At 52.2% G+C, this 27,696-nt stretch overlaps 1 protein-coding gene across 4 annotated transcripts; it reads left to right on the top strand.

Moving 5' to 3' along the window:
• GGT5 (gamma-glutamyltransferase 5) lies at positions 1-27,694 on the top strand. 4 transcript variants are annotated; one of them, XM_050745915.1, is made up of 12 exons: positions 1-720; positions 12,998-13,128; positions 13,408-13,503; positions 13,991-14,186; positions 14,819-14,976; positions 15,500-15,646; positions 19,800-19,936; positions 20,302-20,492; positions 20,900-21,006; positions 21,141-21,307; positions 21,448-21,558; positions 27,235-27,694. In XM_050745915.1, the coding sequence occupies exons 1-12, from the start codon at positions 548-550 to the stop codon at positions 27,379-27,381; spliced, it is 1,761 nt and encodes a 586-aa protein (XP_050601872.1). In that variant the 5' UTR covers positions 1-547; the 3' UTR covers positions 27,382-27,694. The 4 variants fall into 4 exon arrangements, with proteins under 4 accessions (XP_050601872.1, XP_050601871.1, XP_050601873.1 ...); XM_050745914.1 differs by having other exon boundaries at positions 21,138-21,307; XM_050745916.1 differs by lacking the exon at positions 21,448-21,558 and having other exon boundaries at positions 21,138-21,307.
• The last annotated feature ends 2 nt before the right edge of the window (positions 27,695-27,696 follow it).

Raw genomic sequence — 27,696 nt, 5'->3', positions numbered from 1 at the left:
ACAGTGTGACCCTGGCCTCTGGTGAGTGGCAGGCAGGGGCCTTTGGACCTACCGGCAGTGAGGGAGTTAACACAGCAGCTGGCTCCTCTAGGCAAGGAAAACTCCCCTCAGACGCTTTGCTGCCTGGCCTCCTGCCAGGAACAAGCAGGAGCTGAAAACTAGAAGTTGAGGCGTGAGTTTGGCCGCTCCATAGTGTGCATTTAGGGAGGGCAGCAGCACGTCACAGCCGCCGGCCGCAAGCCATCCGTCCATTCACTCATCTGTCCATCTGGCAGCCCGCTGTTCAGACCTATCTGTCTGTCCACCCATCTGTAAGCCTGTCTCTGTCCCATTGTCTATCTGACCATCTTTCTCTTACTGTCCTCTTCGTCCAGCTATCTGGCCTGTCTGTTGATCCATCTTCGTGTCTGTCTGTGGCCCCACCTGTTTGTCCATCTGTCCAATTACCTTTGATTCTATCTGTGCATCTTCTTGTCCATCCATCTGCCCACCCATCTGTCCCTCTGTCTGCTCACCGGCCTCCCCTCTCCTCCTGGGCCACAGAGCCATGGCCCGGGGCTGTGGGGCCACGGTCGGCCTAGTCCTGCTGGGGCTGGGGCTGGCGCTGGCTGTCATTGTGCTGGCTGTGATCCTCTCTCGCCACCAAGCCCCCTGCGGCCCCCAGGCCTTTGCCCACGCTGCTGTTGCTGCCGACTCCAAGGTTTGCTCGGATATTGGACGGTGAGTGAGAGGTGGCGGGGAGCTGGGTGGCCCTTGGCAGCCAGCCCCTCCTGGAGAAGGTGCGTGTGTGTGAGTGAGTGTGTGTATGGGTGTGTGGGGAGTGTGTGTGAGTGTGTGATTGCGTGCATGTGTGTTTGAGAGTGTGAGTGTGTGTGTGAGTGTGTGGGGGTGTGGGAATGTGTGTGGGAGTGTGTGTGTGTGAGTGTGCATGTGTGTGGGTGTGGGGGTGAATGTGTGTGATTGTGTGGGGGTATGTGTATGTGTGGGTGTGTGAGTGTGTGTGTGCGTGTGTGTACAAGTGCACTGGCCCAGGAAGCAGGAGCCGTGTGTGTGTGTGTGTGTGTGTGTGTGTGTGTGGGCTTCAGCACCTGCAGGGCTTGGGTGCAAGGAGGCAGCCTCAGGGCCCTTGCATAGAACAGGTGGCAGGGTGTGCCCATGGGGCAGATGGTGATTTAGGGACAGTCGTGTGTGAGTCCACACCTGGCTCCAGGATTCAGGAGGCCCATTTGCATATCCTAGGTGGGAACCAGTCTGGCCCCGCCTGACCCTGCTGGCCAGTGCAGGCCCCTTCAGTGAGGCCAATTCTCCAAGGCTGGGGTCTTCTCCCAGGGTCATAGGTGAAGGGCTTCAGAGGCTCCCTGTGTGGGTACTGGCCTGCTGGGGTACACACAATGCTGCCACAGCCAGTCTGCCCCAATTCCCAGCCCATGACCACATCTCGGGTCTCTCTGTCCTGGGGAGCCTGGTGCCCCACCCCTCACATCCTCTCTCCCTGAGTCAGGGCCTGGGTCTCGTGAGCTGAGTGACTGATACTTGGTGTCCGGGATGAGGGTGTGGTGGAGAGGGGCCACGGCGGGTGTTTCCTGACCCTCTTCCAGGAAACCCAGCCCAAGGGAGGCCTCCGCTGCTGCCACTGCAGAGAGGACACATACAGGACGCCCCTTCCTGCCCCCTGCCTCCCATTGGGCCCACAAAAGCCGGGGCAAGCCTCCCCTCCCTGCAGCCACCTGGTCTGCTTCCCAGAAGCTCTGTCTTGCAGGCTGTTGGGAGGATCCCAGTGCTTTGTAAACTAAAGCAAGGGAGGCGTGGCCGTTCTCTCTCTTTGTTCATTCATTCACCTTTTGAGTCATTCCTTCCTCCCTCCATTCCCCCATCTGTCCATCCTTCCCTGCCCTGATTGCTCATGCCACCCCCCAGCCCCTCCTGACCTGATCATTTGGTTTCTCTTCAGGGATTTTTGTCTCCTCCCACAGGGCTGAGAATGACAGCTCAGGGACAAGTGGGGGCTGGGGACTGCTTGGTCTCCCGGGTGGCTCCCAGGGGATTTGAGGGATTGATGCCAGCTGCCACCCCAGGCTGTGCCCCTCCTCTGCTCAGGAGGACATACAGAGATGTGGCACCCACTTAAACTCAAAGTTGCAAAGATGCAAATGAGACTGGGGTCTCAGGCACCAGAGACCACCGTGGGCACGTGGCCTTTGGGAGTGGGGACCTGCTGCCACAGATCTCTGAGTGGAGTCTGGACCTACTGGGTCTCTCTGAGTGGCTGTCTGGGGGTCTCTGTAGCATGCCCTGCTGTGTACGTGAGGGTCAGTGGTTGGATAGGGGTCTCTGCTCTAATGCTCCCTCCACCGGCACTCCCTCAAACTCTCCCTTGGTGAAGAGAGAGGATGTGGTTTGCCCCAGTGTTTTATCGAACAACTCTCTCCACTTCCTGTTTTCAGAAGCTGGGAGTGGAAGAGAGCCTGGGGCTGGCCCCAGCTGCTGCTGCGGAACAGGGGTCACTGGACGCTGGGACCCTGGCCGGGCTGGCTGGGGGCCTCAGGAAGAGGCCTGCTGCAGCGTCATCCTGGCCGAGATCCCTCCCTGCAGGGGCCCCTGGCCATGCTGCCGCAGGGTCTGCTGGGGCCACCAGAAGCCCACGCTCCTGCCTCCATCTCTGCCCTCTGCGCTCACCTCTCACCAGCAGCCCCTCCCAGAGTCCAGTCTCCTGCTGTTTGTTTGTTTGTTTGTTTGTTTGAGACGGTGCCTCGCTCTGTCACCAGGCTGGAGTGCAGTGGCGCGATTTCGGCTCACTGCAACCTCCACCTCCTCGGTTCAAATGATTCTCCTGCCTCAGCCTCCTGAGTAGCTGGGACTACAGGCGCCAGCCACCATGCCCAGTTAATTTCTGTATTTTTGGTAGAGACAGGGTTTCACTACGTTGGCCAGAATGGTCTCAATCTCTTGACCTCATGATTTGCCCACCTCGGCCTCCCAAACTGCTGGGATTACAAGAGTGAGCCACGGTGCCCGGCCCAGTCTCCTACTCTTTCGGCAGGTTTTATTCTTGGGATTCTGCTACAGCCGGCACCCCTGGGTGTGAGTTCCTAAGGCTTATGTGAGTGTGAACCCAGCACCATGCCTAGTAGACATACAAAAGAAGCATGGTGACATCTCCAGCATAATGACTGGAGATCCTTGTCAAAAAGGTGATTTTTGGCTGAGCATGGTGGCTCACACCTGTAATCCCAGCACTTTGGGAGGCCGAGGCGGGTGGATCACTTGAGGTCAGGAGTTGGAGACCAGCCTGGGCAACATGGTGAAACCCCGTCTCTACTGAAAATACAAAAATTAGCCGGGCATGGTAGCAGGTGCCTATAATCCCAGCTACTCGGGAGGCTGAGGCAGGAGAATCACTTGAACCTGGGAGGCAAAGGTTGCAGTAAGCCAAGATTGCACCACTGCACTCCAACCTGGATGACAGAGCAAGATTTGGTCTCAAAAAACAGAGAGAAAAGTTTGTATTTTTGTTCTAATGGTTATCTTAATATCTTCATTCTATAATTATATGTTTTACATAATTATAATCACTATATAAGATATACTACCCCTAGTACTTTGTTTTTTGGATATCCTGTTTGCTCCTGATGGTTAATTTATGTGCCAACTTGCCTTAGTTATGATGCCCCATTGTTTGGTCAAATACTTGTCAGTATCTTGCTGGGAGGTTATTTCATAGATGTGGTTAACATTGACAGGCAGTTGACTTTAAGTAAAACAGAATACTCACCATAATATGGGTGGGCCACCTCCAATCAGTTGAAGGCCTTAAGAACAAAAACTGAGGTTTCCCAGAGAAGCAGGAATTCTGCTTCAAGACTATAACACATAAATCCTGCCTGAGTTTCTGGCCTGCTGACTGCTCTACAGGTTTTAGGTTCCAGACTTCGAGATCAACTCTTACCTTAATTTATAGCCTGTGGGCATGCCCTACAGATTTTAAACTTGCTAGTCCCACAGTCGTGTGAGCCAATTCCTAAATAAATCTCTCTCTGTCTATGTATAACCTATTGGTTTAGTTTCTCTAAAAAACTTTTACATCCAGTTTCCTGGATGTTAAGTAATACTGAACCTAGCTAGTAACTTCTTTTTTTTTTTTTTGAGACGGAGTTTCGCTCTTGTTGCCCAGGCTGGAGTGCAGTGGTGAGATCTCGGCTCACCGCAACCTCCGCCTCCTGGGTTCAAGCGATTCTCCCGCCTTAGCCTCCCAAGTAGCTGGGATTACAGGCATGCACCACCACACCTGGCTAATTTTGTATTTTTGGTAGAGGCAGGGTTTCTCCATGTGGGTCAGGTTGGTCTCAAACTCCCGAACTCATGTGATCTGCCTGCCTTGGCCTCCCAAAGTGCTGGGATTACAGGCGTGAGCCACCGCACCCGTCTCCTAGTAATTTCTTCTTTTCCGCGATGTGTGTCTTATCTCTAATAATACTTTTCTTCTTGAAGTCTACTTCATTAAAAATAGTAATGCTGGGCATGGTGGCTCATGCCTGTAATCTCAGCACTTTGGGAGGTCAAGGTGGGTGGATCGTCAAAGCCCAGGAGTTCAAGACCAGCCTGGGCAACATGGTGAGACTCTGCCTCTATAAAAATACAAAAATTAGCTGGGTGTGGTTAATATAATTCTAACTTGGCACACTTGTAGTCCCAGCTACTTGGGAGGTTGAGGGGGGAGAATCACATGAGCCTAGAAGGGAGAGATTGCTGTGAGCCAAGATCACGTCACTGCGCTCCAGCCTGGGAGACAGAGTGAGGCTCTATCTCAAAAAAAAAAAAAAAAAAAAAGTTATACAGCTTTCTGGGTTAGTGCATGTATGATATATTTTTCATTATTTTCCACCTTTCTGTATCCTTATATAAAAGCCATTAGTTGGGTTTTACTTTATTTCCAATTACTTTAATTTTTATTGATTGTCCTTTTAAATGTAACTAATGATTTATTTGGGTTGAAAGCCACCACCAGTTTGTTTTCCCTGCCTGTTCTGTTTCTTCTTATCTCCTCTCACATCTTGTTTTGCATTTATTATTTTTATTATTCAATTTCCTGCTTCTCTATTAGTTTCATAACTGTACAGTCTTGGAGTTATTTTAAAAGATGACAGCAGATTATTTTAGAGCTTACAACATGCATCCTTCACTTACCAAAGTCTTAACATGAGTTAGTACCTTTTTTTGTTGATTTGTTTTTTCTTGAGATAAAGGGAGTCTTGCTCTGCTGTCCAGGCTGGAGTGCAGTGGAGCAATCTTGGTTCACTGCAACCTCTGCCTCTTAGGTTCAAGCAATTCTCCTGCCTCAGTCTCCTGAGTAGCTGGGACCACAGGCGTGCACCACTATGCCCGGCTAACTTTTGTTTTTTTCTAGTAGAGACAGGGTTTCACCATGTTGGCCAGGCTGACCTTGAACTCCTGACCTTAAGAGATCTGCCTGCCTCGGCGTCCTAAAGTGTTGGGATTACAGGCGTGAGCCACCACGCCCAGCCTATGAGTTAGTATTTCTATCCTCTTCCTAGTCAGTACAAGAACCTTGGAACAGGAACGAAATTTACCCCCAACGACTTATATGTTAATACTTTTGTGTATTTTAAATATGCGTGTGTGTGTGCATAGATGTATCTGTGTGTTTTCTGTGTTTTTATTCTTATTTATGTTGAGAGTATAGAGCAACGTAAAAGTAAAGAGAATTGTATAATGAAGCCCCATGTATCCATTCAATTTCAACAACAATCTTATGGCCAAGCTAATTTCATGTATACTCTTTCTCTTTCCTACTTCCTTCTACCCCACATTATTTCAGTGCAAATCCAGATATATAACTTTACCCATACATATTTCAGTATGCTTTATTTATTTTAAACCCCACAAGATATCATTTTCTATACTACTATAATTTTATACCAATAACATTCATTTAGATTCACCCACACATTTACCTCTTCTGTTACCCTTTTTTTTTTTTTTTTTTGAGACAGAGTGTCGCTCTGTCACCCAGGCTGGCGCAATCTCGGCTCACTGCAAGCTCCGCCTCCCGGGTTCACGCCATTCTCCTGCCTCAGCCTCCCGAGTAGCTGGGACTACAGGTGCCCGCCACCATGCCCAGCTAATTTTTTGTATTTTTTAGTAGAGACAGGTTTCACTGTGTTAGCCAGGATGGTCTCGATCTCCTAATCTCGTGATACACCCGCCTTGGCCTCCCAAAATGCTGGGATTACAGGCATGAGCCACCGTGCCTGGCCACCCTTTGTTTTTATTTATAAAAATAACTTTGGGAAAAAATATCTTTGGGCACATGGTCAAGGATCTCCTGAGGGCTGTGACATGGGCAAAATATACATATATATTCCATATATATATATATATTCCACTTTCACTCTTTTGTTTTTTTGAGACCAAGTCTCGCTCTGTTACCCAGGCTGGAGTGCAGTGGTGTGATCTCAGCTCACTGCAACTTCTGCCTCCCAGGTTCAAGTGATTCTCCTGTCTCAGCCTCCTGAGTAGCTGGGATTCCAGGCGTGAGCCACCAAGCCTAGCTAATTTTTGTACTTTTTTTTTTTTTTTTTTTTTTGAGATAGAGTCTCGCTCTGTCGCCCAGGCTGGAGTGCAGTGGCACAATCTCCACTCACTGCAACCTCCACTTCCCTGGTTCAAGCAGTTTCCCTGCCTCAGCCTCCCGAGTAGCTGGGATTACAACAGGTGCATGACACCATGCCCTGCTAATTTTTTTATATTTATGGTAGAGACAGAGTTTCACCATGTTGGCCAGACTGGTCTTGAACTCCTGACCTCAGGCAATTCACCTGCCTTGACCTCCCAAAGTGCAGAGATTACAGGCGTGAGTCACTGCACCCGGCCCTTTTTTTTGTTTTTTTAAGACAGATTCTCACTCTGTCCCCCAGACTGGAGTGCAGTGGCGAGATCTCAGCTCCCTGCAATCTCCACCTACAGGGTTCAAACGACTCTTGTGCCTCAGCTTTGCAAGTAGCTGGGATTACAGGTACCCACCACCACACCTGTCTAATTTTTGTATTTTTGGCAGAGATGGGGTTTTACCATGTTGGCCAGGCTGGTCTTGAACTCCTGACCTCAGGTGATCCACTCGCCTCGGCCTTCCAAAGTGCTGGGATTACAGGCATGAGCCACCATGGCTGGCCATTTTCACTTTTGAAGGATATTGTTAGTGGGCGTAGAATTCTAGGTTGGCAGATATTTTCTTTCCTCAGTTTGGAAACATGGTTCCCTTGTATCTGATTTATCTTGTTTTTATTGGGAAGCCAATTCTCAGTCTAATTTTGCTCATTTGAAGGTAATGTCTTTTTATGTTGTTTTGTTTTTTGAGATGGAGTCTCACTCTGTCGCCCAAGCTGGAGTGCAGCTGTGCGATCTCAGCTCACTGCAAGCTCTGTCTCCTGGATTCAAGCAATTCTCTGCCTCAGCCTCCAAAGTAGCTGGGATTACAGGTGTCCACTACCACGCCCAGCTAATTTTTGTATTTTTAGTAGAGATGGATTTTTGCCATATTGGCCAGGCTGGTCTTGAACTCCTCAGTTCAGGTGATCCACCTGCCTCAGCCTCCCAAATGCTGGGATTACAGGCGTGAGCCGCCCCCTCACCCTGGCCAGAAGGCAGTATCTTTTTTTCCTCTGGCTACTTTAAAAAGTTTGCCTTTGCTTTGAGCAGTTTTACACTGATACATTTAGGTGGCTCTTCATTCCATGGCTTGATTCTTTTTTGTCCACTTTAGAAAATTCTCAGTTTTATCTCTTCAAGTATTACGTCTTCCCCATCCTCTCTCTACTCTCCTTATGAGACTCCAATTTCACATGACCTATGCCTTGTTAAAGTATCCCCCATGTCTCTTAATCCATTTCCTGTATGTTTTATCTATTTTTCTCCTTGTACTTCATTTTGTATATTTTGTATCAAACTGTCTCCCAATTAGCCAGGCGTGGTGGCGGGTGCCTGTAATCCCAGCTACTCAGAAGGCCAAGGTGGGAGAATTTCTTGAACTCAGGGAGTGGAGGTTGCAGTGAGCAGAGATCATGCCAGATCATGCCATTGCACTCCAGCCTGGGTGACAGAGTGAGACTCTGTCTCAAAAATAAATAAATAAATAAATAAAAATAAAAACCCTATCTCCCAGTTCACAATTTTTTTTTTTTTTGCATGTTTGTCTCTAGTCTGCTGTTCAAATTGAGTTCCTAATTCCAATTTTTTTTTTTTTTTTTTTTTTTTTTTTTGAGACTCAGTCTCTATCTGCTGCCCAGGCTGGAGTGCAGTGGTGAGATCTCAACTCACTGTAGCCTCCACCTCCCGGGTTCAAGCGATTCTCATGCCTCAGCCTCCTGAATAACTGGGATTACCACCATGCCTAGCTCATTTTTGTATTTTTAGTAGAGGTGGTGCTTCGCCATGTTAGCCAGGCTAGTCTTGAACTTCCGGCCTCGTGTGATTCTCCTGCCTCTGCCTCCCAAAGTGCTGGGATTATAGGCCTAAGCCACCACTCCCAGCCTCCATTTTTTTTTTTTTTTTTTTTTGAGACGGAGTCTCGCTCTGTCGCCCGGGCTGGAGTGCAGTGGCCGGATCTCAGCTCACTGCAAGCTCCGCCTCCCGGGTTTACGCCATTCTCCGGCCTCAGCCTCCCGAGTAGCTGGGACTACAGGCGCCCGCCACCTCGCCCGGCTAGTTTTTTGTATTTCTTAATAGAGACGGGGTTTCACCGTGTTAGCCAGGATGGTCTCGATCTGACCTCGTGATCCGCCCGTCTCGGCCTCCCAAAGTGCTGGGATTACAGGCTTGAGCCACCGCGCCCGGCCCCCAGCCTCCATTTTTAATAGTTGCTAGTTTTTTGATAAAATTCTTGTTTCTTTATATCCTTGAATATAGATATAAAGTACTTATTTTAAAGTACATGGTCTGAGAGTTCCATAATCTGGAGATCCTATAGGCCTTTTTAAAAGTTGTCTGTGCTTTCTCTTGAGGTTTGTTCCTGCTGTCTTATTTCCTTGTTTGCTTGGTTGTTTTTAATTTAGCACTGGAGGGTGTGTATAAAAATTGTTAGAGGCTGGGTGCGGTGGCTCATGCTTGTAATCCCAGCACTTTGGGAGGCTGAGGTGGGCAGATCATGAGGTCAGGAGTTCGAGACCAGCCTGGCTAACACAGTGAAACCCTGTCTTTACTAAAAAGACAAAAATTAGCTGAGCGTGGTGGCGGGTGGCTGTAATCCCAGCTACTTGGGAGGCTGAGACAGGAGAATTGCTTGAACCCAGGAGGTAGAGGTTGCAGTGAGCTGAGATCGAGGCACTGCACTCCAGCCTGGGCAACAGAGTGAAATGCTGTCTCAAATAAATAAATAAATAAAAATTAAATAATTTGAGGCCTAGGAGTCTGAAATTCTGGGATGTCCTTTAGGCAATTTGAGTGGCTGAGATGATCTGAAGCTGGATCCAGTGCTCCTGAGGGCTGCTCTATTTCTGGTTGACTGTCACTCCTAGAGTAAGAAACCTGCACCCCCACGTGTGGGGCATTGTGGCATCCCCTCCCTCAGCCACGTGAGTAGGTCAACAGCACTGCTCTAGACCAGGTGTGGTGGCTCACGCCTATAGTCCCAGCTACTCGGGAGACTGAGGCAGGAGGATTGCTTCAGGCCAGGAATTTGAGACCAGCCTGAGCAATATGTTAGGTTGGTACAAAGGTAATTGCAGTTTTTACCATTAAAAGTAATGGTGACCCTGTCTCAGCAAAATAAAAAGCAAAAAAAAAAAAAAAAAAAAAAAAAAAAAAAGAAAAAAGAAAAAAAAAATCACTGATCTATTTCTCAGCCTCCTCTTCAGGATTGGCTGTCGCCTTGAGGGGAATGCTGGCCTTGTCTGTCTCCAGCCCTGTACTTATCTGCCTCCTATGCCTTTAAGCATGTTTTCTATTTGCTAGGCTTTTCTAGTTCTCTGCGGGAATTGTGGTCTGAATTACAGTCTCCCATTACCAGGAAGTCTGACTTACATTTAACATTTTTTTTTTTTTTTTTTTTGAGACGGAGTCTCACTCTGTCCCCCAGGCTGGAGTGCAGTGGCTCGATCTTGGCTCACTGCAAGCTCCGCCTCCCGGGTTTACGCCATTCTCCTGCCTCAGCCTCCTGAGTAGCTGGGACTACAGGCGCCTGCCACCACGTCCGGCTAATTTTTTGTATTTTTAGTAGAGACGGGGTTTCACCGTGTTAGCCAGTTAGTCTCGATCTCCTGACCTCGTGATCTGCCCGCCTCAGCCTCCTAAAGTGCTGGGATTACAGGTGTGAGCCATCCTGCCCAGCCTTAGTGGATTTTTTTTTTTAATGTAAGGGAGCAAGGCTGACGCTGGGGCCTGGCTAGGAGGCCATTGCAATAACCCAGGTGAGGGAGGTTGGTGGCTTGGACCAATGTGGTGGAGATGGAGGTAGAACCTCCAACCTGAGTCGCTGGTGGGTTGGATGTGGGGAAGGAAGAAAGTGACCAATCCAGGATGGCTCCAGGGTGTAGGCGCTGAGCAAAAGGGGGGGTGGTTGTGTCTATTTCTAAGACAACGAGGACTAGGAGATGAGCCATTTCGCGGGGAGTGTTGGAAGGAAAATCAAAAGTACAGTTTAGGTCATGGTATGTTTGAAATGTTTCTTAGACAGCCGGCGCAGGTATCTTGTGCATAGCTGGGTATAAGTGTCTGGAGTGTAGGGAGAGGACTGGCTGGAGATAAAGTTGGGGAGTTACCAGCACACAGGTTGCATCTCATGCCATGAGCCTAGATGGACTCACCCAGGGAGAAGAGATAGGTGCACAAGGACCACGGACCAAGCCTGGGGCCCCCAACATCAGGAGTCGAGGGAGGTGGGAGGAAAACCAAAGCCTGGCAGCGTAGGGGAGGTGGGTGCAGGGTACCGGGCCGTTCCCTCTTGGGACTTTGGTTTCCCCATCTGTAACTGTTTTCCCCATTTTGCCCCGGAAGCCAAAACAGTTGACAAGGCTGGAAGCAGACAGGTTGGGGAAGCAAGGGTGCACTCCATTTAGTTAGGAGGTGAGACCTTTGTCTGGGATGGGCATTTAAAGTGTTTTTCCCTCCAGTTTGTCATTTGGCTTTGTTTATGGTGTTTTATTCTTATTAAAATTAGTGCTTATGCCTGACTTGTTTATTTCATCTTCTGGTTTTGTGCTCTCTTTCCCATTCCAAGATTACATGTGTCCCTATGGCGCCCATGTGTGCCACGTTGGGCCAGGGAGGGCCATGTGGCTCAGGAGCTGGGGAGGGTTTGTGTCCAGATGGAACCGCCAGGTCCAGCCACAGACACCTTAGCCGAAGGAGGGTGCTAGGGCCAGAGGCCCCATGGGGTGGGTGCAGGGACCCAGGTCCACTCCCTCTTTGGGCCTTGGTTTCCCCATCTGCAACTGGTATTTAAATGCTGGCTTCTGACCGGGTGCGGTGGCTCATGCCTGTAATCCCGGCACTTTGGGAGGCTGAGGTGGGCAGATCATCTGATGTCAGGAGTTCGAGACCAGCTTGACCAACATGGAGAAACCCTGTCTCTACTAAAAATACAAAATTAGCCGGGCATGGTGGCACATGCCTGTAATCCCAGCTACTCGGGAGGCTGAGGCAGGAGAATCACTTGAACCCGGGAGGCAGAGGTTGTGGTGAGCTGAAATCGTGCCATTGCCCTATAGCCTGGGCAACAAGAGTGAAACTCCGTCCAAAAAAAGGGAAAAGTTGGCTTCTTGAGGTTCTGGGGAGCATTCCTGTGTGTAAGGGAAGAGGTTGTCCTCGGTGAGCTGTGCAGGCCTGTGCCCCAGGGACAGGGTCACAGTGTAGGCCAGGCTGACCAGCCCCTCAGCACTGAAGGGCCCACCTCTTGCTGCCCGTGATAGATGGGGAGGGGTAGGCCAGAGCATGCATTCCCTTTCTTTCTTTCTCTCTTTCTTTCTTTCTTTCTTTCTTTTTCTTTCTTTCTTTCTTTCCTTCTTTCTTTTTCTTTTTTTCTCTCTCTCTTTCTTTCTTTTCTTTCATCTTTCTTTTTCTGTCTTTCTTTTCTTTCTTTCTCTCTCCTTCCTTCCTTCCTTCCTTCCTTCCTTCCTTCCTTCCTTCCTTCCTTCCTTCCTTCCTTCCTTCTCTCTCTCTCTCTGTCTCTCTCTTTCTGAGACACTCTTGCTCTGTTGCCAGGCTGGAGTGCAATGGCACGATTTTGGCTCACTGTAACCTCTGCCTGCCAGGTTCAAGCGATTCTCCTGCCTCAGCCTCCCGCGTAGCTGGGATTACAGGTGCCCACCATCACATTCAGATAAGTTTTGTATTTTTAGTAGAGACAGGGTTTCACCATGTTGGCCAGGCTGGTCTCGAACTCCTGACCTCAAGTGATCCGCCTGCCTCGGCCTCCCAAAGTGCTGGGATTACAGGCATGAGCCACCATGCTTGGCCTAGGTCAGAGCATTTCCATAGGCTCAGGGCCCCAGGAGAATTCGTGGGGCTTGTCAGCTCAAGCCCCATGCCCTGGTGGTGGGAAGGATCCTGGGGCCACCTGCCAAAGACCAGCTTTGAAGTAGTTGTGGCCAGAGTGTCCCTAGTGAGATGGGGAGTGGAGTCCCATGGTGGGCTCCAGGGCCATTGTGAGGGACTGAGAGGTGGCCTAGGCCTGGTTCTGCCTATGGCATATGAGCTGGTGCTGCTGGGAGCAATGGCAACAGAAGCACTTTGCAAACTGAGAAGCACCTTGTATATGGCAAAGGTCAGTGTAAATGGCATCACATTTGCAGCTGTAGAATGTTGTGGACCTGTGAGCAGCTGGATTTGATGGGGAAGCCTGGTTGTGTTCTGTGACCTAATCTGGGGTTTGGTGGCAGCAGATGGGCCACCTGTCACCATTCTCCAATGAGTGCCAGCTGAGCAAGCCTAGTGGGGAGGCAGGGGGAGGGGAGCCCCACCACCGACTTTGTGCCGTGTCCCCTAGAGCCATTCTCCAGCAGCAGGGCTCACCTGTGGACGCCACCATCGCGGCTCTGGTCTGCACCAGCGTCGTCAACCCTCAGAGCATGGGCCTGGGCGGAGGGGTCATCTTCACCATCTACAATGTGACGACAGGTGGGCCCACATGTGACCTGCCATGGGGAAGATGGGCTTGTCCACACCACAGAGGAAGCCCTTCTCCAGCCAGTCCCATCCACTCAAGACCACTTCTGGGTGCTCTTGGGCCCCCTGTCCTGCCCCCTTCACCTCAGCTGTGCAAAGCCCTTGTGTCAACTCCTGTCCCCCGTTAGCCCAGAGTCCATCTCATAATGCAGAGATGGAAACTGAGGCCTGGAGCAGGCCAGGGGCTGTCTGCAGGGTCCGTGAGCGCTCACCTGCCCTGCCCTACTCCAGGGAAGGTGGAGGTCATCAATGCCCGGGAGACAGTGCCAGCCCACCACGCCCCGAGCCTGCTGGACCGGTGTGCACAGGCTCTGCCGCTGGGTAGAGGTGAGGCCCCATGGGGGTCCCCCACTCCCACCCCCCAGGCCACTAGGACTGACCACAACACCCCCCAAAGGATCAGTGCCTCATGGACAGGCTGTGACTCCCTGGCACTGGGGGACAGGGAGTCTATGGGGAACCCCCAACCCCAACCTGCAGAGATTGAGGGATTGGGAAGGTCCCCCTTGGGAATGGGCGAGCTGAGGTGATCCTGGGAGAGGGCCAGGCTGGACAAAGGCCTGGAAGGTTGAGTGGAGATGGGTTGGTGGGACAGGGTGGGGCTCCTGGGGCCAGTTTGTGCAGGGCCCCTTGGGCCTGGCCATGGACTTTGTGGGGAGCCACAGGTGGTCTGAGCAGGGAGGGACATGGTCGGGTGTGGGCTCCAGAAAGCTCACTCTGGCTGCTGTAGCTGGGGGGCCACACATAGGGGTGATGGCGAACCCCTGGGAAGGCCTGGAAGCCACAGGTTTGAGTGCTGGGATGTGCCATGCAGGGGCCCAGTGGATCGGGGTGCCCGGGGAGCTCCGCGGCTACGCCGAGGCCCACCGCCGCCATGGCCGCCTGCCCTGGGCGCAGCTGTTCCAGCCCACCATCGCCCTGCTCCGAGGGGGGCATGTGGTGGCCCCCGTCCTCAGCCAGTTCCTGCACAACGGCTTCCTGCGGCCTTCCTTGCAGGCGTCAACCCTGCGGTGAGCCCCACATGGTGGCCCTGGGCTCCTGGGTTCAAGGCCACATCCTGTCTGGGCCCAGTCCACACCCCAGCTCTGCCTCAGTCCCTCCTACACTGGAGGATTGACCCTTGGGGTTCTGGGGACCTTAAGGCCCAGACAGAGAGCACTTTCCTGTTTCAGTTTATGGCCTTCCGGTCCCCTGTGGCACAGCCTAACTCGGGTGAGGCTGGGGGGAGTTTGTCGCCCAAGTGCTAGGACTCCACGGTGTGGATTTGGGCTCTGCCACCAGCCCTGGCCCCGGCCTCCTCCTCCCTCTCTCTGGCATAGCAGGAGGGCTTCAACTGCCATTGTCACCCGCCCCACCCAGCCCACTGTCAGCCCCTCCCAGGAGTGGAGATGACAGGCCCTAGGTGGACCCAGGCCCCACTGGGAAATCTGCCCTCCCTGGACCAGGGCCATGAGCAGGGTGGGTGGTGTCAGTCCCACCGCCTCCTAGGGAATCTGTCCCCCGGTGTCCACCCTAGCGCCTCGGGACCCTGGGTCAGGGCACCCCCACTGTAGGGTCCTGAGGACTCCACCCACGAGAGCCCCGAAAGAGTGTGGCTGCCTCTAGGACCTGCCCCCACCCTGAGGCTCCCCCCATCCCCCAGCCAGCTCTTCTTCAACGGGACAGAACCCCTGAGGCCTCAGGACCCACTCCCATGGCCTGCGCTGGCCACCACCCTGGAGACCGTGGCCACAGAGGGTGCGGAGGTCTTCTACACGGGGAGGCTGGGCCAGATGCTGGTGGAGGACATTGCCAAGGAAGGTCAGCCTCCATGAGATCCCATGCCCTGTCCCTGCTGGAGGAAGAGCCAAGTTCTGGGCACTGGGGGTTGAGGGCAGGCTCCTTCCCAGGCCCTGAGGGAGTGCTGGAGGTGCCTGGGACCCCGAGAGGTCATGCACCTAGCTCTGCCAGCCCAAGGACCCCTGGGGTCCAGGACCTCAGAGAGCAGAGCCTGCGGGTTAGAGCCAGCAGAGGGGCGTTACTGATGGTCACAACAGGCCTGGGTAGCCGAGCTGACCGTTCTCACAGGCTCTCAAAGGCCAGCTCCCTCTCCCATCTTCCCCTTCACCTCCCCAGCCTCCCTGCCTCTGGTCTCTGTCCACCCCTCCATGCTTGACCCCAAGGGGCCGGTCCTGAGGCCACCGCCTACAGACCAACCATCACCCTCTGTGTCCACAAGGCTAGAGCACGAGTGGGATCCCATTGTGTGACCTGACACCAGTGGCTATTCCTCCCTGCCTCAGTTTCCCCATCTGTTCATGGAGCCCTCTCCGTCTCACCCCAGGGAGCCAGCTGACGCTGCAGGACCTGGCCAAGTTCCAGCCCGAGGTAGTGGACGCCCTGGAGATGCCCCTGGGGGACTATACCCTGTACTCACCACCGCCACCTGCAGGGGGTGCCATTCTCAGCTTCATCCTCAATGTGCTAAGAGGTAAAGCCCCTGCCCAGAGCCCTGGCCCCACACACCCGGGAACTCAGACTCCAAGCCCAGCCAAGGCCCAGCTCAGCCTCCTCCTCCATAAACCGGGTTCACAGATGCACAATGTGAAGACCGAGCTGTGTAAACCAGTCATGATGGTGGGTTTTAGAGCTGACCTCCAGCTCCACCCATACGTGAGGCTTTGCTGAAGGGTGTGACATCGTTTGTCCAGAGTCCTCCTCCCCCTAGGTGACCAGTCCCAGACTCAGAAGCAGGTGGGCTGTGTGGGTGGTGGGCTGCCCATCACGGACATGCACCTGGGGGAGCGAAACCAGCCCAGCCCAAGGCAGCCTGCAGGGGGTTCTGGCAGTGCCAAGGCCTGGGGCTGTCTGCGCTGGCTTAATATTAGTGTCCTGTGTCTGCCATTACAAATCACCACAAGCTTGGTGGCTTAAAATAACAGCAATGTGTCCTCTCACAGTTCTGGAAGCCAGAAGCCCGATATCTAGGTGTCCACAGGGCTGCATTCCCTTGGGGGCTCCAGGGGAGAGTCTGTTCTTTGCCTTGTTGACCTAAATAAAAAACAGAACAAGGCTGTTGTTTCTTTGAACAATATTCAGAGAAAATGATGTTTATTCCAGAGTAGGCATCGCGGTGGGAATACCCACGCTACGGTAAACTGTGTGTGTGTTCAGGGAGGTGAAGGAAGACAAAGGTTCTCAAAAAGAAAATGAGGAAGAGTATATAATTTTTTTGCTTATAATCAATGATAATTTATTGTATATTTTATTTTTTTCATTGCATTGTTATTATTATTATTGAGATGGTGTCTTGCTCTGTCACTTAGGCTAGAGCACAGTGGCACAATCTCGGTTCACTGCAAGCTCTACTTCCTGGGTTCAAGCAGTTCTCCTGACTCAGCCTCCCAAGTAGCTGGGATTACAGGCATGGGCCACCACATGCCGCTGATTTTTATCTTTTATTTTTCCTTTTTTTTTTTTTTTTTTTTTGAGACAGAGTCTTGATCTGTCGCCCAGACTAGAGTGCAATGGCATGATCTCAGCTCATTGCAACCTCTGCCTCTCAGGTACAAGCGATTCTCCTGCCTCAGCCTCCCAAGTAGCTGGGATTACAGGTGCCTGCCATCATACCCGGTTAATTTTTGTATTTTTGGTAGAGATAAGTTTGCCATGTTGATCAGGCTGGTCTTGAACTCCTGATGTCAGGTGATCCGCCCACCTCGGCCTCCCAAAGTGCTAGGATTACAGGCTTGAGCCACCATGCCCAGATGATTTTTTTCTTTTTAGTAGAGACGGGGTTTCACCATGTTGGCCTGGCTGGTCTTGAACTCTTGACCTTAACTGACCCACTTGCCTTAGCCTCCCAAAGTGCTGGGATTTCAGACGTGAGCCTCCTCTGCCTGGCTATCTTATTTTTATTTCATTAGTTTTGGGGGAACACGTGGTGTTCGGCCGCATGGAAAAGTTATTGAGTGGATGACTTCTTTTTTTGAGATGGAATCTCACTCCGTGGCCCAGGCTGGAGAGCAGTGGCATGATCTTAGCTCACTGCAACCTCTGCCTCCCAGATTCAAGCAATTCTCCAGTCTCAGCCTTTTTTAGTAGAAATGGGGTTTCACCATGTTGGCCAGGCTTGTCTCGAACTCCTGACTTCAAGTGATCTGCCTGCCTCAGCCTCCCAAAGTGCTGGGATTATAGGCATGAGCCACTGCACCTGTCCTTTAGTGGCGATTTCTGAGACCTTGGTGCACCCATTACCCAAGCAGTACACACTGTACCTAGTGTGTAGTCCCTCATCTGCCTCCCACCCTTCCCCTTGAGTTCCCACGGTCCATTATAGCATTATCCCCCCGAGACAGAGTCTCGCTCTGTCACCAAAGCTGGGGTGCAATGGTGCATCTCGGTTCACTACAACCTCCGCCACCTGGATTCAAGCGATTTTCCTGCCTCAGCCTCCCAAGTAGCGCCTGCCACCACATCTATTTTTTTTTTTTTTTTTTTTTTGTATTATTAGTAAAGATGGGGTTTCACCATGTTGGCCAGGCTGGTCTTGAACTCCTGACCTCAGGTGATCCGCCTGCCTTGTCCTCCCAAAGTGCTGGGATTATAGGTGTGAGCCACCATGCTGGGCCCCATTATATCATTCCGTTTTTTTGGAGATGGAGTTTCACTCTTGTCACCCAGGCTGGAGTGCAACGGTGAGCTCTCAGCTCACTGCAACCTCCACCTCCCGGTTCAAGCGATTCTCCTGCCTCAGCCTCCCTAGTAGCTAGGACTACCCGTGTGTGCCACCATGCCCAGCTAATTTTTATATTATTAGTAGAGATAGGGTTTCATCATGTTAGTCAGACTGGTCTCGAACTCCTGAACTCAGGTGATTCACCCGCCTTGGCCTCCCAAAGTGCTAGGATTATAGGCATAAACTACTGCGCCTGGCCCAGTATATTGTTTTTATTCCTTTGCATCCTCATAGCTTAGCTTTGGTATATAAAGCTAAGCTTAGCTTTGCGTCCTCATAGCTTAGCTTTGGTATATAACTGTTTTGGGCTTGGCTTGGTAGCTCATGCCTGTAATCCCAGCGCTTTGGGAGGCCAAGGCGGGCAGATCACAAGGTCAGGAGATTGAGACCATCCTGGCTAGCACAGTGAAACCCTGTCTCTACTAAAAATACAAAAAATTAGCCAGGCATGGTGGTGGGCGCCTGTAGTCCCAGCTGCTTGGGAGGCTGAGGCAGGAGAATGGTGTGAACCCAGGAGATGGAGCTTGCAGTGAGCCGAGATCATGCCACTGCTCTCCAGCCTGGGGGACAGAGTGAGATCCGTCTCAAACAAACAAACAAAGAAAAAACCGTTTTGAAATGATCATGTTTGGTTACTGGGACGCATGGAAAAGTGATAAGGGTGGCACTAGTCTGAGGCTGGGCAGGCCACTCCTGGGCAGATGTCTTTGCAGAAGTATTTTTTGTGTAAGGTTGTGATGGCCTTTGTGTAAGGTTGTGAGTTGTTTGTTTTTTGAGGCAGGGTCTTGCTCTGTCACCTGGGCTGGAGTGCAGTGGCACTGTCAAGGCTCACTGCAGCCTCAGCCTCACCTCAATCCTGTCACCTCAGCCTTCCAAAGTGCTGGGATTACAGGTGTGAACCACCACATGTGGCTGCAGCTCTATTTTGACAATTTTCACCGCCTCTTACCACTTCCAGTGGCTGCCAGCGTTCCTTGGCTTGTGGCTGCCTGACTCCAGTCTCTGTCTCCATGGTCACACTGGTTTCTCCTCTGCTCTGTGTGTCCTCTCCTCTGTGTGTCTGTCTTACAAGTACACTGTGATCACATTCAGGGCACATCTAGATAACCCAGGATCATCTCCTCCTCTCAAAATGTTTTACATACTTTAGGCTGGGTGTGGTGGCTCATGCCTGTAATCCCAGCACTTTGGGAGGCTAAGGCGGGTGGATCACTTGAGGTCAGGAGTTGGAGACCAGCCTGGCTAACACAGTGAAGCCCCATCTCTACTAAAAATACAAAAATTAGCCAGGCATGGTGGCATGCGCCTGCAGTCCTAGCTACTCAGAAGGCTGAGGCAAAAGAATCACTTGAACCCAGGAGGTGGAGATTGCAGTAAGCTGAGATCGCGCCACACACTCCAGCCTGGGCGACAGAGGAAGACTCCTCCAAAAAACACAAAAAAGGCAGGGCATGATGGCTCATGCCTGTAATCCCAGCACTTTGGGAGGCCAAGGCAGACAGATCACTTGAGGCCAGGAGTTTGAGACCAGCCTGAACAACATGGCGAAACCCTGTCTCTACTAAAAATGCAAAAAAAGAAAAAATTAGCTGGGCGTGGTGGCGAACGCACGTAGTATCAGCTACTCAGGAGACTGAGGCACAAGAATCCCTTGAACCTGGGAGATGGAGGTTGCAGTGAGCTGAGACTGCACCATTGCACTCCAGCCTGGGCGACAGAGTGAGACTCTGTCTCAAAAAAAATCGTTAACATACTTTTCCACTTAAGGTATTAGTCACTCTTGTGCTATGTAAGTAGTATCCACAGGTTTTGGGAATTAGGATGTGGGTGGAGCTCTCTGGGGAGGGGGGCAACATTCAACCCTTTACATAGGGTGACCCCAACCTGTGCCCCGACCCCTCTCCAGGGTTCAACTTCTCAGCAGAGTCTGTGGCCAGGCCTGAGGGGAGGGTGAACATGTACCACCACCTTGTGGAGACGCTCAAGTTTGCCAGGGGGCAGAGGTGGAGGCTGGGGGACCCTCGCAGCCACCCGAAGCTCCAGGTGAGGTTGCTGAGGTTGCTGGGATTGGGGGCTGTCCTCCTCCCTGGCTTAGGACTTAGCATGAAAGGAGGGTCAGGCCCGGCAGGGGGAGGTTGGAGGGAGATGTATGTGGTTCTAGGCCAGGGCAGGACTGAAAGGGATCCCGGGGTGGCAGGTACGGGGGTCAGATGCAGGAGTGGCACCATATCTCAAAGGACCTGGAGGGTGGGCAGAGTCTAGACTTAGCCTGCGCTTGAGGGAGGCCTGGCCACAAGGTAGAGGACAGGCTGGAGGTGGCTCCCATGGGGGCTGAGCTTGTCCTGCCCTTGGTTCTATGGATCCTGCTTGGCCCCTCACTGATCCTGCCACCTGCCCACCCACCCCAGAATGCCTCCCGGGACCTGCTAGAGGAGACCCTGGCCCAGCTCATCCGCCAACAGATCGATGGCCGGGGGGACCACCAGCTCAGCCACTACAGCTTGGCCGAGGCCTGGGGCCACGGGACAGGCACATCCCATGTGTCTGTGCTGGGGGAGGATGGCAGCGCCGTGGCTGCCACCAGCACCATCAACACACCGTGCGTGGGGCCTGGGGGAAGGCTGGTGGCCTCACTCCTCCTCTCCTAGACCTGCACTCCCCCAGCCCCATGTCCCCTCACTTGTCCCCATGGGGCAGGACCTTGCTTTTGCCCTTTGTCTCCTCCTCTGTTTCAAAAGAGGCCCCCACCCCTGACATCTCTGGCTGGAAAGGCTGCTGCTGGGGTGGCCCCGAGCCAAGACTTACCTGGGAATGGGCGGCCTCACTCAGAAGGGTGCCCTGATATGGGGGCACAGGTGGGTCTTTGGGGACCCCTCCTGGGTGATGCCAGGGAGAGAACAGTGGCTCCAGCATGCTTCGGGGCAGCTGTAAAATGAGGGGGTCCTGCAAGGTGGGCAGGGCAGGCGGTGTCTGGTGGGAGCCCAGGCTCTGCCTCCACGGCTGCAGCTTTGGAGCGATGGTGTATTCACCACGGACAGGCATCATCCTCAACAACGAGCTCCTGGACTTATGCGAGCGATGCCCCCAGGGTTCCGGCACCACCCCCTCACCTGGTGAGAACAAGGCTTCCCACCCGGGGTCCACAAGGGCTCCCCACCAGGGGAGAGGAGAGAGGGGGCTGGGCTGGGGCTGCATGCTGACCCCTGGATGGGTCACTGCACTCGCTAAGCTGCTGTTTGCTCAGCAGTGAATGGAGACAGGGTGGGTGGAGCTCCCGGAGGGTGCTGGCCCCCAGTTCCAGGCGAGCGGTCCCCGTCCTCCATGGTGCCCTCCATCCTGATCAGCAAAGCCCAGGGGTCGAAGCTAGTGATTGGCGGGGCTGGCGGGGAGCTCATCATCTCTGCCGTGGCCCAGGTGAGTCTGGGGGGGCTCTGGGCTCCAGTGTCTCCTCTCTGGGCAGCATACTGTCTGACTCTCCCTGGAGTGGGGATGTGAGGGCTGAAGTAGGGTAGAGGGTACCCCCTTTCTCCCTGCATCCCTCATCTCTCCCCCAGGCCATCATGAACAAGCTGTGGCTTGGCTTTGACCTGAGAGCGGCCATTGCAGCCCCCATCCTGCATGTCAACAGTAAGGGCCGTGTGGAGTACGAGCCCAGCTTCAGCCAGGTGAGGCTGAGGTCCAAGCTGGATGCCTAGGGCAGAGCCCACTCCCCAAGTCCATGCTGCTCAAAGCCACCTGAGAGGAACTCAGTCACTGAGATTCTTAGGCCAGGTACACTTCAGCTTTGGGGGGCCATAGGAGTTGGGGACCTCGATGGGTGAGGCTGTCAGTGACCTCCAGGCCAGTTCCGTGGCCTCCAAGACAGAGAGTAGGGTGTTGTCTACACTGCTCCCAGGCTGAGGATCTCAGCAACTTGGTCTCTCTGGTCTGTCATTGATGCCATTTTTCAGAAGTGAGTTTTCCTAGCTGGGGCCTCTCAGACTCTCCCTCATGGTGACTATTTCCTTGTGTGATTTGTAACTTATATTTGTGACTTTATTTGTAACTTATATTTGTGACTTTATTTGTAAAAGAGGTTGTTTTTCCTGTGGCAGTCTATAAAGTGATTTTCTTCTGGGGCATTGGTGGTAATTTTTACTACAGGTGTGTGCCACCACACCTGGATAGTTTTTATTTTTTTGTTTTTCGTAGAGACAGGGTCTCTCGCCACGTTGCCTAGGCTGGTCTTGAACTCCTGAGCTCAAGCAATCTTCCCACCTTGGCCTCCCAAAATGCTGGAATTATAGGCGTGAGCCACCATGTCTGGCCTACAAACATTTTTTTGATTCCCCACAAAAGCCCAGGGTGCAGCTCCAGGGGCTGAATTCTCCTGGTTGACTCCTCCTCCATCCATAGACAGAGACTTGGCTTCCTTGGAGAATCTTTGGGTTGATGGATGCCCTTTGTTATGACCTATTTAAAAGATTGATAGGGCCGGGCACTGTGGTCATGCCTGTAATCCCAGCACTTTGGGAGGCAGAGGCAGGTGGATAACCTGAGGTGAGGACTTCCAGGCCAGCCTGGCCAACATGGTGAAACCCCATCTCTAGTAAAAATACAAAAATTAGCCAGGCATGGTGGCGCACACCTGTAATCCCAGCTACTCAGGAGGCTGAGGCAGGAGAATTGCTTGAACCTGGGAGGCGGAGGTTGCAGTGAGCTGAGATCGTGCCATTGCACGATTTTTGTTGCCTGGGCAACAAAAGCAAAATTCTGTCTCAAAAAAAAAAAAAAAAAAAAAAGATTGATATCTTTTCAAGGCTCCAAACTTGGTTCCTGAGGTCAGTTCAGTTCAGCTAACTGAGGTTCAAGGTCCTCAAAGCTGCCTCTCCTGTTATGAGATTTCTTCGGTTTCAAGTCCACCTTCCAAGCCCTTAGAACCTGAGAACCATGGACTGGGACCTTAGTGTAGGAACAGAGTGTAGTCCCCAACAGTCTTAGTCTTCACACCTTGAGACTAAGGACCTCAGCCTGTTAGGCTCAAATTCTTGGAGTTTGCAGGCCTCCCTCCCCATGTAGGGTCCTTCGCATGACAGGAAGACCCTCTCAGGGCTCTCAGGTTCCAGGGATCTTAGATATGGAGGATTTCAAGATCCAGGGCACATGCTTTGGAGCCCTCCTCCCTTGACTCTTTTTTTATTTTATTTTTATTTTTTAGGCAGTCTCACTCTGTCACTCAGGCTGGAGTGCAGTGGCACAATCTGGCCTCACCACAACCTCCGCTTCCCAGGTTCAAGCAATTCTCCTGCCTCAGCCTCTGAGTAGCTGGGACTACAGGCGTGCAAACCAAGCCTGGCTAATTTTTGTGTTTTTAGTAAAGACGGGGTTTCCTCATGTTGGCCAGGCTGGTCTCGAACTCCCAACCTCAAGTGAGCTGCCCACCTTGGCCTCCCAAAATGCTGGGCTTACAGGCATGAGCCACTGTGCCTGGCCCTCCCTTGACTCTTGACTGAAGGACCTTTGTCCTCGTGAACATCAATTCTCAGGATCTTTCACTCTGAGGACCTGAAATGCTGAGAATTTGGGAGATGACAGTCTGGGGACTGGGATTAATGGAATCCAGTGGCCCACGAACTTAAGGTTCTCAGTTCCCTTGGGGAGTTGGAATGTCAGCTATTCAGGTCTAGGGCTTTCCATGGAGTAAATCCTAAACTCTGGGTTGGAGACTTCGAGCCTCCAAGGACCTTCACAGCTAAGGCCCAGGGACTAGGGTGAGGAGAGTCTTTGATCCTCAGAGTCTTGGAGTTTGGCCAGTGGACTCTGAGGAATGGAGTCTCTGAGCACTGTAAGTCCAGCTTTGGCTTCAGCAGTGAGGATCTTGGCCTTCAAGTCTAAGGACAGTGGGCAATTCTACGAATTGTCAGGCACGGGGAACTTATAGCCAAATGTGCAGGGCTCCAAAGACCTCATTTACCTTGTCAGCAGCTCAGGCCATGTGGCATCACCTGAAGCACCTAGATGTCTCCGGAATCTCAGGCCCTGCGGGGTAAGGTCCCCGGGCCATTAGTCTTTTTTTTTTTTTTCTTTTTTTGGCTTGTTATTGTCGTTGAGACACAGTTTCACTCTGTCACCCAGGCCGGAGTGCAGTGGCGCGATCTCAGCTCATTGCAACCTCCACCTCCTGGGTTCAAGTGATTCTCCTGCCTCAGCCTCCCGAGTAGCTGGGATTACAGGCCCACACCACCATGCCTGGCTAATTTTTGTATTATTAGTAGAGATGGGGTTTTGCCATATTGGCCAGGCTGGTCTGGAACTCCTGACCTCAGGTATCCGCCTGCCTCGGCCTCCCAAATTGCTGGGATTACAGGTGTGAGTGACTGCACCCAGCCAAGTTCTCAGGTCATTAGTCTTAAATGGTATCTGGAAACACGGGGCCCTCGTAGCACAGGTCCCTGTACTCTAGAACCTCTGCCCCTTTACAGACTGGTAGTTCGTGAGGACCATAGCCCCCGGGCAAGGTACTTGGCATCTTAGGAACAAGCACAAGGCTAGGGCTACTTTGGTCTCTGACTTCCTTGAAGTCCACAAATTCAGGGTCTTGAGTCTGAGCCTGTAGGCTCCCATGCCCTGAGTGTCTCACACTGTGGGACTGTGTGTGCCTTTAGCTTAGGGATTTAATTTCCTTGGATTCATGGGTATTCACATCCTTATCCTAGCTGAATTCTCCACCAACAGACACCAGAAGGGCCCTAAAGTTGTGGGTTCCTGGGTGTCTAAGGTCTTGACATCGTGTGTTGCGATCATAGGTCTTTTTTGAAATTTTTTTGAGGCAAGGTCTTGTAACCGCGGATTCATCAAGACAGGGGAATTACAATAGAGAAAGAGTAATTCAGGCAGAGCCTGCTGGGTGGGAGACCGGAGTTTTATTATTACTCAAATCAGTCTACCTGAACATTCGGGGAGTAGAGTTTTTTCGTGTTTGTTTTGTTTTGTTTTGTTTTTGAGACAGAGTCTTGCTCTGTCGCCCAGGCTGGAGTGCAGTGGCATGATCTGTAACCTCTGCCTCCTGGGGTCAAGCAATTCTCATGTCTCAGCCTCCCAAGTAGCTGGGATTTCAGGTGTGTGCCACCAAGCCTGGCTAATTTTTGTATTTTTAACAGAAACAGGGTTTCTCCATGTTGGCCAGGATGGTCTCGAACTCCTGACCTCAGGTGATCTGCCCACCTCGGCCTCCCAAAGTGCTGGGATTACAGGCATGACCACCGCACCTGGCTAGGGTGCAGTGTTTTTAAGGACAGCTTGGTGGGTTGGGGGAAGCCAATGAGCCAGGAGTGCTGACTGGTCAGGGATGAAATCACAAGGAGTTGGCTGGGCCCGGTGGCTCATGCCTGTAATCCCAGCACTTTGGGAGGCTGAGGTGGGTGGATCACCTGAGGTCGGGAGACCAGCCTGGCCAACATGGCAAAAACCTGTCTCTACTAAAAATACAAAAATTAGCTGGGCGTAGTGGCAGGCGTCTGTAATCCCAGCTACTGGGGAGGCTGAGGCAAGAGAATCACTTGAATCTGGAAGGGGAAGTTGCAGTGAGCCAAGATCATGCCATTGCATGCCAGCATGGGTGACAGAGCAGGACTCCATCTCAAAAACAGACACACACACACACACACCGGGAAATCGTAGAATCTTAGGGAGTTGAAACTGTCTTCTTGAGCTGAGTCAGTTCCTGGGTGGGGGCCACAAGATCAGATGAGCCAGTTAATCCATCTGGATGGTGCCAGCTGATCCATCAAGTGCAGGGTCTGCAAAATATCTCCAACACTGATCTTAGGAGCAGTTTAGGGAGGGTCAGAATCTTGTAGCCTTCAGCTGCATGACTCCTAAACCGTAATTTCTAATCTTGTGGCTAATGTGAGTCCTATGAAGGCAATCTAGTGCTCAGGCAAGAAGGAGGTCTGCTTTGGGAAAGGGCTGTTACTGTCTTTGTGTTTTTTTTTTTTTTTTTTTTGAGACGGAGTCTCGCTCTGTCGCCCAGGCTGGAGTGCAGTGGCCAGATCTCCGTTCACTGCAAGCTCCGCCTCCCGGGTTCGCGCAATTCTCCTGCCTCAGCCTCCCGAGTAGCTGGGACTACAGGCGCCCGCCACCTCGCCCGGCTAGTTTTTTTGTATTTTTAGTAGAGACGGGGTTTCACCGTGTTAGCCAGGATGGTCTCGATCTCCTGACCTCGTGATCCGCCCGTCTCGGCCTCCCAAAGTGCTGGGATTACAGGCTTGAGCCACCGCGCCCGGCCTACTGTCTTTGTTTTAAACTATAAACTAAGTTTCTCTCAAAGTTAGTTCAGCCTACACCCAGGAATGAACAAGGACAACTGGGAGGTTAGAAGCAAGATGGAGTTGATTAAGTTAGATCTCTCACTGTCTCAGTCATAATTTTGCAAAGGTGGTTTCAGTCTTGCTCTTTTGCCCAGGCTGGAGTGCAGTGTCACGATCAAGGCTCACTGTAGCCTCAAACTCCTGGCCTCAAGGGATCCTCCTGCTTCAGCCTCCTGAGTAGCTGGGACTACAAGCACAGGGCCACCACACCCGACTAATTTTTTTTTTCTTTTCTTTTCTTTTTTAATAAAGACGTGATCTCGCTATGTTGCCCAGGCTGGTCTTGAACTCCTGAGCTCAAAAGATCCTCCTGCCTCAGCCTCCAAAAGTGCTGGGATTACAGGTGTGAGCCACCGGGCCCAGCCCAATTTTTGATTTTCTTGTAGAGACGGTGTCTTGCTTTGTTGTTGCCCTGGCTGCTCTCAAACTCCTGGCCTCAAGTGATCCTCCCACCTTGGCTCCCAAGTGGCTAACACTGTAGGTGTGTGCCACCATGCCTGCCTTTTTTTTTTTTTTTTTTAGGAGAAACAGGATCTTTCTGTATTGCCCAGGCTGATCTCAAACTCCTGGCCTCAAGTGATCCTCCTTCCTCAGCCTCCCAAAGTGTTGGGATTACAGGTGTGAGCCACTGTGTCTGGCCTCAGTGTCTAAATCTTGAGAAGCCATGCCCTTCATCGAAGGCCCCCTGAACTCAGATTTGTACTTCAAGGCCCTGGTGTCCTTGGATCCAGAACAGACATGAACTTGCATCTGGAGGTCTTCAGGCCTGGGTGGTGTCCTTCATACATAGTCCCTGGAGGCTGACCTTGTCCTCTATGGGCCTTTAGATCTCTTCCATGCTCCCATCAGGTCCTCCCCTCTTCCTGTGTCTTCAGGCCCTCTTCTTCTCAGTCTTGCCTTTTGATCATTTTTCTCATTTCTTGCAGAGGCCCCTCCCTTCGGGAGATGGGCTGAGCTGCCCTCCCCTGTGAACCTGCTTTCTCTCCTCTCCAGGAGGTACAGAGGGGACTCCAAGACCGTGGCCAGAACCAGACCCAGAGGCCCTTCTTCTTGAACGTGGTCCAGGCCGTGTCCCAGGAGGGGGCCTGTGTGTATGCCGTCTCGGACCTGAGGAAGGGTGGGGAGGCCGCAGGCTACTGAGACACTGCTCTGCCCAGAGCTGAAGTCCGGCCCCACCATGGGTCCTATGTCCAGGCCGGACATGGCTGGGGGACCAAGTACTCCGGCAGGATCTGGACCCCTGGCAGGGGAGTCCAGCTGAGAGTGGAAGAGGTGGCAGGGACCAGCTGGGCAGATGGGAGGCTGGGCCCCGTCCCTGACCCCCTTTCCCAGAGCCCCTGGTGGCCCTGAACGGGCCTCTCTATCCCTCCTCAGGCATCTTGCCTGGGGCCACTCTCCCACCCGCTCAACCTGTATATCCTCCAGTTCAAGATTAAAGAAGAGGCGGACAGTGGC

The sequence above is a fragment of the Macaca thibetana genome, chromosome 10 (assembly GCF_024542745.1).
Source record: "Macaca thibetana thibetana isolate TM-01 chromosome 10, ASM2454274v1, whole genome shotgun sequence".
Lineage (NCBI taxonomy): Eukaryota > Metazoa > Chordata > Mammalia > Primates > Cercopithecidae > Macaca > Macaca thibetana.
Note: the sequence above shows the minus strand (reverse complement) of the source record. Positions and strands in the feature narration are given on the sequence as shown.

Coding starts and splice junctions, on each gene's coding strand:
- GGT5 (XM_050745914.1), top strand. CDS start 548: ATGGCCCGGGGCTGTGGGGCCACGGTCGGCCTAGTCCTGCTGGGGCTG. Junction 721..12,997: donor GTTTGCTCGGATATTGGACG/GTGAGTGAGAGG, acceptor CGTGTCCCCTAG/AGCCATTCTCCAGCAGCAGG. Junction 21,559..27,234: donor ACGAGCCCAGCTTCAGCCAG/GTGAGGCTGAGG, acceptor TCTCCTCTCCAG/GAGGTACAGAGGGGACTCCA.